This window comes from Phytophthora parasitica (assembly GCF_000247585.1).
Source record: "Phytophthora parasitica INRA-310 unplaced genomic scaffold supercont2.1, whole genome shotgun sequence".
Taxonomy (NCBI): Eukaryota; Oomycota; class Peronosporomycetes; order Peronosporales; family Peronosporaceae; genus Phytophthora; species Phytophthora nicotianae.
Window position 1 is genome coordinate 1,199,488 of NW_008634126.1, and position 14,290 is coordinate 1,213,777.

At 48.0% G+C, this 14,290-nt stretch overlaps 7 protein-coding genes across 7 annotated transcripts; 6 read left to right on the forward strand and 1 right to left on the reverse strand.

The window, feature by feature from the left end:
• Positions 1 to 525: 525 nt before the first annotated feature.
• Positions 526 to 4,874, forward strand: PPTG_00290 (hypothetical protein). The gene has a single exon (XM_008891668.1). It carries the CDS (start codon positions 572 to 574, stop codon positions 4,694 to 4,696), a length of 4,125 nt encoding a protein of 1,374 aa, XP_008889916.1. The 5' UTR covers positions 526 to 571; the 3' UTR covers positions 4,697 to 4,874.
• Positions 4,875 to 4,997: 123 nt separating this feature from the next.
• PPTG_00291 (hypothetical protein) lies at positions 4,998 to 5,777 on the forward strand (the record flags this gene model as incomplete). Its single annotated transcript, XM_008891669.1, has 1 exon — positions 4,998 to 5,777. The coding sequence occupies one exon, from the start codon at positions 4,998 to 5,000 to the stop codon at positions 5,775 to 5,777; it is 780 nt and encodes a 259-aa protein (XP_008889917.1).
• A 569-nt stretch (positions 5,778 to 6,346) lies between these two features.
• PPTG_00292 (hypothetical protein) lies at positions 6,347 to 7,154 on the forward strand (the record flags this gene model as incomplete). Its single annotated transcript, XM_008891670.1, has 1 exon — positions 6,347 to 7,154. A coding segment is annotated over one exon (808 nt), but the record flags the coding sequence as incomplete, so codon positions are not given.
• A 671-nt stretch (positions 7,155 to 7,825) lies between these two features.
• PPTG_00293 (hypothetical protein) lies at positions 7,826 to 9,448 on the reverse strand (the record flags this gene model as incomplete). The annotated part of the gene is made up of 3 exons (XM_008891671.1): positions 7,826 to 8,630; positions 8,701 to 8,865; positions 8,952 to 9,448. 3 exons carry the CDS (start codon positions 9,446 to 9,448, stop codon positions 7,826 to 7,828), a joined length of 1,467 nt encoding a protein of 488 aa, XP_008889919.1.
• A 436-nt stretch (positions 9,449 to 9,884) lies between these two features.
• PPTG_20705 (hypothetical protein) lies at positions 9,885 to 9,989 on the forward strand (the record flags this gene model as incomplete). Its single annotated transcript, XM_008892903.1, has 1 exon — positions 9,885 to 9,989. One exon carries the CDS (start codon positions 9,885 to 9,887, stop codon positions 9,987 to 9,989), a length of 105 nt encoding a protein of 34 aa, XP_008891151.1.
• Positions 9,990 to 10,349: 360 nt separating this feature from the next.
• PPTG_00294 (hypothetical protein) lies at positions 10,350 to 12,631 on the forward strand (the record flags this gene model as incomplete). The annotated part of the gene is made up of 1 exon (XM_008891672.1): positions 10,350 to 12,631. The coding sequence occupies one exon, from the start codon at positions 10,350 to 10,352 to the stop codon at positions 12,564 to 12,566; it is 2,217 nt and encodes a 738-aa protein (XP_008889920.1). The 3' UTR covers positions 12,567 to 12,631.
• A 608-nt stretch (positions 12,632 to 13,239) lies between these two features.
• On the forward strand, positions 13,240 to 14,070 carry PPTG_00295 (hypothetical protein; the record flags this gene model as incomplete). The annotated part of the gene is made up of 1 exon (XM_008891673.1): positions 13,240 to 14,070. One exon carries the CDS (start codon positions 13,240 to 13,242, stop codon positions 14,068 to 14,070), a length of 831 nt encoding a protein of 276 aa, XP_008889921.1.
• Between the last annotated feature and the right edge of the window lie 220 nt (positions 14,071 to 14,290).

Below are 14,290 nucleotides of genomic sequence, written 5' to 3' on the forward strand. Positions count from 1 at the left end.
TTCCAGCTAGAGCTGTCAGTGGTGCTGCATTTGATAGCGGAAGTGCAGGTCGCCTCCAATATTACCTTCATATGTATGACGCTACAACAGCTTCAACGGCGCTGCTTCGCGCCGTAATCTCTCGCTAATCCTGTTGCACTAGTTGCACATGACTTTGCTGCGGTGGGCATGAAGCTGCGATGTTTGCTTCGGGTCCTTTTGGTAGTTGACGTCCCTGCCATCATCATATTAACGCGACCCAAAGTCATCAACAAGCACCACACTTGCTTTCACTATGTGTGTTAATGCCGCGGCAACTAATCCAATTTTGGGTAGCTCGATTTTTATATTTTCGGGCACAGATCGTATTAATTTACGAAGGTCTGTCTGATAATATCTGATTCAACTTAATATATATAAAGTTAGACAGTCGAGTTGATGCCAATCAATAACTCTTTGCCACTTCAACATGATGCTCCGAAATCGAGTTTAGTACCGACGTCTTTGTCGCCACCCAAGACAAGTACATGCATCGAGTTAATCTCTCGTCATTCTCCAATTTCCTGTCATCTGATCAAGTGCAACCGAAAGGATGAACACCACCGAGCCGTCGTCCAATTCGGCTGTCGACGGCCCCGAGCTCAGCTACGAGTCGGGCAAGACCCTCATGGCCAAGGGGCCTCAAGCTTTCCACGACCTGATGGCTACCAAACTCCCAGCTGCAACCGGCCGCCCATTACCGCGAATGGAAGTGCGTTTCAGCAACTTGTCGCTATCCGCCGACATCGTTGTAGCCGATGACCACGCCACCAAGTACGAGCTCCCTACTATCCCGAACGAACTCAAGAAAACTCTCATGGGACCCAAGAAGAAAACTGTCCGTAAGGAGATTCTCAAGGGCGTCAGTGGACGCTTCACCCCGGGCAAGATCACGTTACTACTGGGTCAACCTGGATCCGGTAAATCGGCTCTCATGAAGATCCTCAGTGGCCGCTTCCCCATGACCAAGAACATCACGTTAGAAGGAGACGTGTCGTTCAACAACGTCCCAAGAGAGCAGATCGAAGACCGCTTGGCGCAGTTCGTCTCGTACGTTAACCAACGTGACAAGCATTTTCCAACCTTAACGGTTAAGGAGACGCTCGAATTCGCGCACACTTTCTGTGGTGGCAAGCTGCTGGAGCACGGCCACGGTATGCTCGACATGGGGTCGAGTGCACACAGAGACGTGGCTGCACTCGAAGAAATGAAGAAAATCTTCGCACACTACCCGGAAGTTGTGATCCAGCAATTGGGGTTACAAATCTGCCAAGATACCGTCGTCGGTGATAACATGTTACGTGGTATCTCCGGTGGTGAACGTAAGCGAGTGACGACTGGCGAGATGGAGTTTGGTATGAAATACGTATCGCTCATGGACGAGATCACCACTGGTCTTGACGCTGCAGCGGCGTACGATATCGTCGATACACAACGCAGTATTGCCCATCGGATGCACAAGACGGTTGTTATCGCGTTGTTGCAGCCGTCTCCTGAGCTGTTCGCGCTGTTCGACGATGTCATGATCCTGAATGAAGGTGAACTCATGTACCACGGACCGTGCAACAAGGTGGAAGCGTACTTTGAAACGCAGGGGTTCAAGTGTCCCCCCGGAAGGGATATCGCCGATTATCTGCTGGATTTGGGCACCAAACAACAGCATCGGTACGAGGTTCCACACCCAGTCAAACAACCGCGAAGCCCCGCGGAATTCGGTGAGAGTTTCCGGTTATCGCAGATTTACCAAGAGACTTTAAGTGTCTTGGAGTCGCCGTATGACCCCGAACTGGTCGAAAGTGTCAAGGACATTATCGACCCCATGCCTGCTTTCCACCAGTCGATTTTCAATAGCGTCATGGCGCTGCAGTGGCGAGCGCTATTGATCACGTACCGTAACCAAGCGTTCGTTATGGGGAAGCTGGCTATGGTGATCATTATGGGGTTACTCTACTGCTCCATCTTCTACCAGTTTGACCCGACCCAGATCGCTGTGGTCATGGGCGTCATGTTCGCGGCCGTCATGTTCCTGTCCATGGGTCAAGGTGCCATGATCCCTGTCTACATCTCCGGACGAGCCATTTTCTACAAGCAACGTCGAGCCAATTTCTTCCGAACGGGGTCGTATGTATTAGCTACGACTGTGAGTCAGATCCCCTTGGCGATTGCAGAGACGCTTATCTTCGGCTCCATCGTGTACTGGGTCTGCGGCTTTGCGTCCGAAGCCAAGCTGTTCGTGATCTTCGAGATCATCCTCTTCCTGTCAAATCTGGCAATGGGAATGTGGTTCTTCTTCCTCGCTGGTGTGCTCCCCGATGCGAATGTAGTGATGCCAGTGGGTATGGTATCCATCCTGGTGTTCATCATCTTTGCGGGTTTCGTCGTGACCAAGAGTTTGATCCCAGACTACCTCATCTGGGCGCATTGGATCAGTCCAATTGCGTGGGCTCTGAAGGCCATGGCGATCAACCAGTATCGATCAAGTGAATTCGATGTCTGTGTGTACGATGATGTGGACTACTGCACCAAGTACAACGGAATGACTATGGGGGAATACTACCTGGATCTATTCGACTTTGTCACTGAAAAAGAGTGGGTGGCGTACGGAATCATCTACCTAGTGGCGATCTACGTCGTTTTCATGTTCCTGTCGTACATCGCGCTCGAGTACGTTCGCTATGAGACTCCAGACAACGTTGACGTGTCGGTGAAGCCCATTGAAGACGAGAACTCGTACGTTCTCACTGAAACGCCGAAGGCAGCGAACAAACCAGACGTAGTTGTTGAGTTACCGGTGGAGGCTCGAGAGAGGAACTTTGTACCGGTGACTGTGGCGTTCCAAGATCTACACTACTTCGTCCCGAATCCGCATAATCCGAAGGAACAACTGGAGCTTCTTAGAGGTATTAACGGATACGCTGTGCCTGGGTCGATTACTGCGTTGATGGGCTCTACCGGTGCTGGTAAAACCACGCTTATGGACGTGATTGCTGGACGTAAAACTGGAGGTAAAATCACGGGTAGAATCATGTTGAACGGCTACGAAGCCAGTGACTTGGCTATCCGCCGAGCTACGGGGTATTGTGAGCAGATGGATGTACACTCGGAGGCTGCTACTATTCGCGAGGCCTTGACTTTCAGCTCGTTTTTACGTCAAGACGCGTCGATGTCGGATGCGAAAAAGTACGATTCGGTTAACGAATGTATCGAACTGCTCGGCTTAGAGGATATCGCAGACCAGATCATCCGTGGCAGCTCAGTAGAGCAGATGAAGCGCTTGACTATTGGAGTAGAGCTTGCTGCTCAGCCCAGTGTGATTTTCCTCGATGAACCGACCAGTGGGTTGGATGCAAGGTCTGCTAAGATTATCATGGATGGGGTTCGGAAAGTGGCAGACTCGGGACGTACTATCATCTGTACAATCCACCAGCCATCCGCTGAGGTGTTCTACCTGTTCGACAGACTACTATTACTACAACGTGGAGGCCAGACTGCGTTCTACGGGGACTTGGGCCCGAACTGCCGTAACTTGATCGACTACTTTGAGAATATTCCAGGCGTGGCTCCACTTCCTGTAGGTTATAACCCCGCTACGTGGATGCTGGAGTGTATTGGCGCTGGTGTTGGCCATGGAAGCGAAGACTCGACTGATTTTGTGTCGTACTTTAAGACCAGTCCGTACAACCAGCTACTGGAGAGTACAATGGCGAAAGAAGGCATTACTACTCCGTCCCCGGATCTCCCTGAGATGGTGTTCGGCAAGAAACGTGCTGCCAACTCGATGACTCAAATGAAGTTCGTGGTGTGGCGCTACTTCCAGATGTACTGGCGGACACCGACCTACAACTTGACAAGGATGTACCTCGCCGTCTTCTTGGCAATTTTGTTCGGACTGATCTTCGTGAGCAATGACGACTACGCTTCGTACTCCGGCTTGAACTCTGGAGTGGGTATGGTCTTTATGTCTTCGCTCTTCAACTCGATGGCGGTGTTCCAGAGCGTCATGCCCTTGACATGTGCAGAGAGAGAATCATACTACCGCGAACGAGCTTCGCAGACGTACAACGCCTTCTGGTACTTCGTCGCTGCGACGCTGGCTGAGATCCCCTACTGCTTCGTCAGTTCGCTTCTGTTCACTGTTATCTTCTACTACTTCGTTGGGTTCACTGGGTTCTCGACGATGATCGTTTTCTGGCTCCAGTCGTCGCTGTTGGTGCTCATGATGGTCTATCTGGCTCAGTTCTTCGTCTTCCTGACGCCGAGCGAAGAAGTGGCGCAGATCGTAGGAATATTGTTCAATAGTGTCTTCATGATGTTCGTCGGCTTCAGTCCTCCGGCGTACAAGATTCCGTCGGGCTACGAGTGGCTGTACAAGATCTGTATCTTCAAGTTCCCGATCGCCAACCTCATTTCGATGATTTTTGCTGAGTGCGACGAGCTCCCGACCTGGAACGAGACGACGCAAGCGTACGAGAACGTCGGGTCTCAACTTGGTTGCCAACCGATGGCAGGATCTCCGGAGACCGTCGGCCACATCACCATTAAGGAGTACACGGAGCAATACTTTGGCATGAAACACCACCAGATTGCTCGCAACTTCGGCATCACAGTCGGCCTCATTGTGCTGTTCCGAATTTGGGCGGCGCTGGCCATGCGTTACGTCAACCACCAAAAGAAGTAAGGATAGCAACACCGATGATTAGCTAGTAGCGATCTATAGTCTACCTATTTTTGATTTTAAATGTATGCAAACTTCCGGGTTTTTGCTGTTGTAATCGAAAATGAAACACCAGCCCCCTTAACTCGGAAATCAAACTTCAGTGAATAATTTTAAAAAGAACAAATGTGTAAGAAGATGGGATCATGACGGGTGGTTATAGGTTTCTGTGAGCAACTATTATTGACAACATGAGGGAGTTAGTGACACCTTGCAGAAGGCATTACGAGAACAGCTCAGGTCAAGCGGAACCGGTTAATCTAAAATGCCAGATCTATCATCTGAGACCTCCACGGAGGTTGTCAAGCTCTCGTATTGGATGTTCGCGGTCTGGTGGATGATTCTTCTCGGCATTCATTTGGTAGCTGGGGTCTACACTGCGCTCTATGCCTACTGCTACTGGTTCTTGAAGGACACTTTTCTCAACTATAATCTCGAGGTGTACCAGATTGGAATGCCAGCGCCGTATCATAAAATGATCAGTATCGTACACGCCTCCATGTCTGGTCTCCACGGAGTGTGCATCATTCTGATGGTAAGTGGTTCAATCTGGCAGCGGTCCCTCTCGTTTACCCCGTGGTCATCGTGTAATGCCGATGCCAAGAGTGTGGAGGACAAAGTATTTCGCACGCGGTCAGCGCTGATGGAGAGTTTTTCGAAAGTCTATGGTAAGGTCACTGATCGCCATGGATTTTGTGGAGTCAATGGAGAACACTTTCCGGTCTTACTGGTGTGCAGAGAAATACTAGAGACAGTCCTCCAGACTATTCAAGCATATCGAATGAGTATGCTATTACCGCGAACACTGCTCAACCGCTTTTACGTCGTATTACTTGTTACCAATTGTTGGTCCTCCATTGTGATATATTCTTTCTTCTTTAAGGGCGACGAAGCACGCAGACGCTTTGTGTGTATCATCTTGGACTGCATTCTTGACCTGATGTCCTGTATGGGTGTCCAACTCATGGTGGTGCTGAGCTATTGGAGTGATTATGTTGTAGACCTCGGAGGGTTTTGGGATTTTGTGTGGTACGACGATATGTAAACAGCGCGAGCACTTAACGAGTTTCGGGTGGTGGTTGTCGTCTCGTGGTCAGATTTAATAAGTCGTGTCATCTTCTCAGTTGGCTTAATCCTGGCCACAAACAGCATTAAAAGGTTGCTGCGGCATCTACCGCGGGGGAACAATCGAATGGTCCAGTGTGTCAATGAAGCTACAGTTGTGCCCAAATTAAAACTAAAAAGTGAAACGAGCTGCGACGCTGACAAGGCAGCATCAATAATGCCGACCCCGAGGCTTTGGCTACTCCGCGATAGGAGAAACGTACGTTCTCGACTTGAGAAAAACTTGCTTCATACAGCTCATTTGTTATTCGCAGCTTGGGGACTTGTGGTACTCGGTTTTCATATCCATGCCTCAGCACAGCCATCGCTGCCTCAGTGTTTAATGCAAGTGAGACCATGGACTGCCTCTCGACCATCCTGTTACCTTGTGGGGTTCGATTGCCATACTCTGGCGATTTCTGGTAGACTGACTGAGGTGGAAGAAAAATTTAGTGAATTTGACGGAACTACTGTTGTCCAACTACTAATTCTCCACTGTCCGGCATTAGAAATGCCAGAGTCTATCGCCGGATTTCTTACACTTCGCGGTATTAAAGTCTACAACTCAACTATCTTTGACTGGGGCGAATCGGCAGCAATTACGAATACGAACCATCCAGAAATGGCGTCGCTGTATGTTATTCGAACCAACATGACTAATGGATTGTTACCAGCCGGATTCCAGTCACTAGATTTCCCTCACAATATGCACGATATCGATTTCTGCGTCACGAATCTCCACACTTTACCTGATGATCTGGACTCAAAATGGCCTCACAATTCAGTTATTATGATAGAATTCAGTCAGTTGTTGATCATTCCTCCAGTAATTTTACGGCTCGAGCCGATCTACCTTTCTGTTTCTGGTAACCCGATTACAGAAATTCCGCCAGAGATATTTGAGATTCCAGGCTTGCTCATTCTTGGAATTGGAGCGACGAATATCAACGAGCTTCCACGGGATGTGACCCTTCCTTCTTCTACACTATCCGTTGTACAACTTGGAGAGACCAATATTTCATTTTTCTGGTCGTGGATGGATCAACTAATTGAAGGACCAATGGGACCAGTTTTGTTATGGGCTTCAGACTCTCCGTATTGCACAGACCTCTACAAGATCCAGAAGGGGACAGCCGACACCTTCAGTGTCCCGATGTCCCCGGAGTATTCGTCATGCTTGATGAATTCGTCGGAGACAAATATGGAAGTGATCACGAATACTGTTATCTGTATTAAGTCCGACCCCCACTTGTACTTTCTCACTATAGACGACTTCAATTTGGCAATCAGCACCCCACAAGCATTAGTTAGACCCTAAATGAATACTAGTACTGCGAGATGAGCTTTTTATTCTGTAATATAAAAAGGCTGACAATTGTGTCCAGAAACACTGCACTTGAGACTTACAATCCGAACCATAAGGTAACCACACATTTTGTTAATATTTCGATATTGTATTTATCGTGAGCTTATCTCAATATCGTTAAACAGCAACGTCGGCTTTAAGGTGCGATCTATTTTGTCCATGGTGTAGGGATGCCTTGACCGAAGCATCAATCCACGACTTATCGAACCTAACCTCAAAATTACTAGAACGTATTTATTAATAATCGAATAACTAAATAAAATATTGTGCTCGGATCAGCAATCCATCCAGAATGCTATCCAACACATTGCACATAACCTCTGCGTGCTTCATTGCCCTTGAGTAAACAGAATACGGAGGACTCTGTGTTGATCGGTATCTTGACGTAGATTTTTGAATACCTTATTATTCTCATACCAACTCATAGAGTGATCCATCGAAGACGAACTCGAACTGTCCGTAAATTGCATGAATCCCGGCCTGTGCACCAAATTTGCTGTTGCTCTTTGACACCGTCATTTGTAACTCAAGCTTCGAGGTATTTGCAATTCGTGAGAAGAAGAATAAAATTGGAGTATGCAGAGACGCGATTAGCATTATATGGCGCTGCTTTATGGTTTTACTTATGTTGGTGGAGTGCTGATAGCCAAGTAGTAGTCGTCGACAAGAAGAAAATACATCGATAGGTCCATCTCGCCACAGTATACAGCAGTCAGGATCACCTCTAAATTCACCTCGGACGGATCCATCAGAACGGACGAGTACTCTGGAGAAGGAGAGACACTGAAGGTATCGGCGGCTCCACTCTGGATTCTCTCAAAGTCTTGACAGTACGGAGTATTTGTAGCCATGATAAGCGAGCCCATCGCCACCACTTGATCTGTCCACGACCAGAAGAATGAAATGTTGGTATATCCTAGACGTATCCAGAGCAACGTTGGAGAAACGGCTGTCACATCGCGCGGCAGTTCGTCGAGATTCATACCACCAATTCCTAGATCCACCAAACCTGGCAGTTCGAAAACCTCTGGAGGAATCTCAGTAATCGGATTGCCAGTTACAGAAAGATGGATTGGCTCTAGTCGTAAAACCACCGAAGGAACAGTCAATAGCTGACTGTATTCCATTATAAGTATTGAGCTGGTGTGCCATTTAGTGTCGATGTCATCGGGTAAAGCGTTGAGATTTGTAACGCAAAATTCAATATCGTACAAGTTTTGTGGGAAATCTACTGACTGGAACCCGGCTGGCAACATTCCGTCGGTCATGTTGGTACGAACGATATACAAAGATGTAAGTTCCGGGTGATTTGCACCCGTAATGGCAGCCGATTCGCCCCAGTCAAGGATAGTTGAGTTGTAGACCTTTATACCGTGAAGTCCATGAAACTCGCTGATTGAATCTGGCATTTCTAGATCTGGACAGTGGCTAATTCGTAGCTGGACAACAGTAGTTCCGTCAAATTCACTAAATTTTCCTTCAACTTCATTCATCGTACCAGAGATCGCCAGGGTGTGGCAATCGATCCCCACAAGGTAGCAGGATGGTCGAGAAGCCGCCCATGGTCTCACTTGCATTAGACACTGGGGGAGTGATGGTTGTACTGATGCTTGGATGTGTAAACCTAGTACCGCAAGACCCCAAGCTGCGAATAGCAGATGAACTGTACGCAGCATATGTCGTCGAATATGAGAACGTAAGCTAGTATTGTTGCGAGATAGCACAAGCCTCGACTTTGGCATTACTGACACCACTTTGTCAGTATTGAGACTGCTGTTTGCACCGGGTAGATCCGTCTCGTGTACTTTTGCGAGTTCGTCGGTACATTTGGCCACTCGATTGCTCCTCCGAGGTGAATATTCCAGCAGCTCCTTCATATTAGTTGTGGTCAAGAACAACCCAAACGAAAAGAAGGCGCGACTTATCAAATCTGACCATGAGACAACGACCACCATTCGAAACTCATTGAGAGCTCGCGCCGCCCACTTGTCATATTGCCACAGAAAGCCCCAAAACCCTCGAATTTCTACGACGTAATCACTTGCATAACTCAGTAAAATCATGAGCTCAACACCCATGCAAGTCATCAGATCAAGTGTACAATCCAAAACGATGCACATGAACCGTTTGCGTGCTTCGTCACCCTTGAATAAAACAGAATAGACGATGACGGAAGACCAACAGTTGACAGCAAGTAATACCACGTAGAACCGATTACGCGACGTTCGAGGTAGTAGCATACTCATGCGGTATGCCTGTACGGTCTGTAGGACTGTTTCTATGACTTCTCGGAACACCAGCAACACGTGAAAGTGGTTTCCGTTTACTCCAAAAAGTCCGTGTCGATCGGTGACTTTTACGTAGGCTTTCGAGAAACTCTCGACCAAGAGTGATCGCGTTCGAGAAGTCTGTTCCACTTCTGTCTTGGCACCTGCATTACATGATGACCACGGAGTAAAAGCCAGAGAACGCTGCCAAATTGAACCCCCTAGCATCAGAACGATGCACACTCCGTGTATTGCAGACATGGAGGCATGTACAGCGCTGATCGTTCGATGATACGGCTGGGGCATTCCAATCTGGTACGAATCGAGATAACTGTTTAGGTAAGTGTCTTTCAGGACATAATAACAATAAGCGTAGAGCGCAGTATAGACCCCCGTCACTATGTGTATGCCAAGAATGATGAGCCACCACGCCGCGAACACCCAGTACGAGAGCTTGACCACCTCCGAAGAGACCAAGCTTGGTGTAAGTCGAGACATTCTGCGTCAAAGGTTTCTGTAAATGAGCTATTTTCGATATCCACGCAACCAACTGGTGCGTGTTTTCCAGCTGCAGTTTTTTATGATGAGTGGTTGTCTTCTATGTTGTTACGCTTGTTTTCTTTTGAATACAAGCCCTATATGCGTTGAGGTGGAGACGATGTCTTGCATACTACTCAATTGGTGGACCTGTCCAAGAATATGATCTCGAATATGCTGAAGGTAATAAAAGATAAGTTATAAAGAGATTTGGACACTCAAAACGACTAAAAATAAGACTGACAAACGGAAAACCTTGACGGATGCCAGAGTACTATATTTAACAGCTGAATGGGTCACCAATCGAGGGTCCAGATCCAAAGTAAATAAACACCGCACAGCCATGTCACGACTTATGTTCAAGGCCCCCACTGAAGTTGTCAAGCTCTCCTATTGGGGTTTTGCAGTCTGGTGGTTCATCATCCTCGGCGTTCATGTGGTCACTTGTGTCTACACTGCGTTGTACAGCTACTCCTATTGGGTATTAATGGACACTTATCTAAACAACTACCTCGAAACTTTCGAGATCGGCATGCCACCACCATATCATCACACCATTGCTATTGCCCATGCTGTACTGTCTGTATTGCACGCGGTAGGTATCTTGTTGATGCTGAGTGGATCGATTTGGCAGCGGTCTCTTGCTTTTACTCCATTCTCTACTTGTGATGCTGGCGTCAAAAGCGACGAAGTCAAGTCGGATCGAACGAGCTCGGCCTTGCTTCAAAGCTTTACGAAAGTCTACACTAAAATTTCAGATCGTCACGGCTTGTTCGGAGTTAACGGGGTCCATTTTCACGTGCTGCTCATCGTTCGAGAAGTCATTGAGACGGGATTGCAAACCATTCAGGCTTATCGCATGAGTGTGCTACTGCCAAGAACGCTGCTTAACCGATTTTTCGTCATTTTAGTTGTGACAAATTGCTGGTCTTCTGTTCTGGTTTACTCGGCCTTTTTCAAGGGTGACGAGGCTAGCAGGCGGTTTGCGTGTATAGTTTTGGACTGTGTGCTCGATCTAGTATCCTGCATGGGTGTGGAGCTGATCATTGTGTTGAGCTACGCAAAACAGTATGATCTCCAAATGTGGGGATTCTCAGATTACTTATGGCGCAATGACGAGTGGGCAGCACGTGTACTAAATGAATTTCGGATGGTCTTCGTGGTCTCCTGGTCTGATCTGGCAAGTCGCGCCATCTTTTCTATTGGATTAATCCTAACGACAACAAATATGAAGGAGCTATTGCAACGACTACCACGTCAGAAAAACCAAATTGCGGAGTCGTCAAACCAATTTACAGAGTCAACTAGCTTAAGAACTATTAAGGAGCAGATCAAGGGTGAGAAACTAAACACAGTTTTACCCACACAGTCACAGACGCCAGCAACAAATTTACGACAAGAAGACAAATCTTCAAAACAAACAAAGCTTGTAAAGAGCGGCGACAGCTATCGTGGCACTAAGCTGCGTACATATTGTGCGCGACTCATGCTGCGTGCAGCTCATCTATTCTTTGGAGCATGGGGGATTTTAGTGCTAGGACTTCATATTCAAGCATCAGTGCAACCAACGCTACCTCAATGCCTAATGCAAGTGAGGCCGTGGGCGACATCACGCCCATCTTGCTATTTGGTCGATCTTGATTGCTATTCTTTAGCGATAACCGGTAAAATGAGTGAGGTGGAGGAGAAGTGGTCAGAATTCGATAGCTCAACTGTCGTCCAACTGCTCATTCGCCACTGTCCAGCACTAGAGATGCCACCTTCCATTGGCAAATTCAACGCGCTCCATGGTGTTAAAGTGTACAACTCGACTATTGCCGACTGGGGTGAATCGGCAGCATTCACTAGTGCGAACCACCCGAACATTCTGTCGATTTACCTCGTTCGCGTCAACATGACAGACGGTTTGTTGCCAACTGGATTCCAATCGAGTGATTTTCCGCCGAATCTTTTCGACATTGAGTTCTGCGTTACGAACCTGCGTGCAGTACCCGATGATCTCGACCTCAAGTGGCCACGAAAAGCAGAGATTTTGCTCGAGTACTGCCAGTTGACGAGCATCCCTTCAGTACTAGTGAGGCTTGAGCCTAAATACTTGGCTTTCACTGCCAATCCGATAACACAAGTTCCTGCAGAGGTTTTCGAGATCCCAGGCCTCCGAACGCTAGGACTTGGACAACTGAATCTCAACGAACTACCGCGTAATGTGACGAACCCCTCTCCATCACTGAACATGATTTTTCTCGATGGAACCAATATTTCCATCTTCTGGTCGTGGATGGACGATATCGTCACAATGGAGACGTGGGGCCTCTTGGTACTGTCGCTCACTCCGTACTGCGTCGACCTCGAGGCGATTCAAAATGGTGTAGCCAATGCATTCAGCACTCCTCCATCCCCCGACTACGCTCCCATTCTAATGGATCCATCCCAAGCCAATGTATACCCAGTTTACTACGTTGTTTCCTGTGATCCAAGCTGGTTGGGCACATACTACTTTATCGACCTCGACGACGAAAACATGGCCATCAGCCCTGCGCCTGCTTTAGTAAGACCGTAAACTTAGACAACATGCTTATAGTGGTCATAGTTTAAGTGTTCGAAGAAGATGCACATCCAGCAAGCACTATATTTAACGGTTCAACGGGTCACTGATAAAGAGTCCAAACACCGCACTGCCATGTCGCGACTTGTGTTCAAGGCCCCCACGGGAGTCGTCAAGCTCTCATGTTGGGCATTCACAGTCTGGTGGATCATCATCCTTGGGGTTCACGTGGTCACATGCGTGTATACTGCGTTGTACAGCTACACCTACTGATTTGGATTAATCCTCACAACAACAAATATGTAGGAACTACTGCAGCGAATACCACGTCGAACAAACCAAAACCGAGAATTATCAAGACTGACTACGGTCAAAGACCAAACCAGGGATCAAAAACTAAGCACAGTAGCCCCCACCCTGTCAAACCCCTCGTCAAAGCAAAGAATGCTTGCCATGGCCGGTGACAGCTATCGTGGCACCAAACTTCGCACCCAATGCGCACGGCTCATGCTGCGTGCAGCTCACCTATTCTTTGGAGCGTGGGGGATTGTAGTCTTAGGCCTCCACACCCATGCGTCCGTACAGCCAACGCTACCTCAATGTCTGCTCCAAGTAAGGCCGTGGGCAACCTCACGTCCATCCTGCTATGGTCGGTCTTGATTGCCACACTTTAGCAATATCTGGCAAAATGAGCGAGGTGGAGGAGAAGTGGAGTGAATTCGATAGCTCAACTGTCGTCCAGCTTCTCATTCGCCACTGCCCAGCGTTAGAGGTACCAGCTTCCATCAGCAAGTTCCATGGTCTGCATGGTGTTAAGTTGTACAACTCGACTATTGTCGACTGGGGCGAGTCGGCTGCATTCACTAATGCGAATCACCCAGATATTCTGTCACTCTATCTCGCTCGCGTTAACATGACAGGCGGTTTATTGCCCGCCGGATTTCAGTCACCCGATTTTCCACCCAGTCTTTTCGACATTGAGTTCTGCGCAACAAACCTTCGTGCAATGCCCGATGATCTTGACCTCAAGTGGCCACGACAAGGCGACATCCAGTTCGAGTATTGTCAGTTGACGAGCTTTTCCTCAGTGTTTCTTCGGCTTGAGCCTAAATTCCTGGTTCTCACCGGCAATCCGATGACAGAAGTTCCTGCTGACGTTTATGAGATCCCAGGGCTCCAAACTCTGGGACTTGGGCAGCTGAATCTCAACGAACTGCCGCGTAATGTGATGAACCCCGCTGCGTCACTAATCGCGATCTTTCTCGATGGTACCAACATTTCCTACTTCTGGCCGTGGATGGACGATAGCGTCACAATGGAGACGTGGGGGATCTTGATAGCGCCTCTCACTCCGTACTGCAGCGATCTAGAGGCGATAAAAACTGGTCTAACATATGCGTTCAGTGCGCCTCCATCCCCTGACTACGCACGGATGCTAATGGATCCGTCCAAAGCAAACTTACCATCAATCAACTACGTTGTTGCCAAGGACGGCTTTTCGCGACTTGATTACTCTTAGCCTAAATTGTAATGTAATCATTACTAAATCTTAGGATTTGAATCATCTATAACATTATTGGAAGAAAAATTAGCACTATTTAACGGATTTGTGTGAGGTTTCAGTGTAACAAGGCCAAAAACCTGCTGGTAAAGCGGGCCCTTTTAGCGTTTAAAACGCCTTCTATTGGCACTAAACTGAGTCGAGCGCACCGCCAATACATAGGGGAAGAGGTACATAC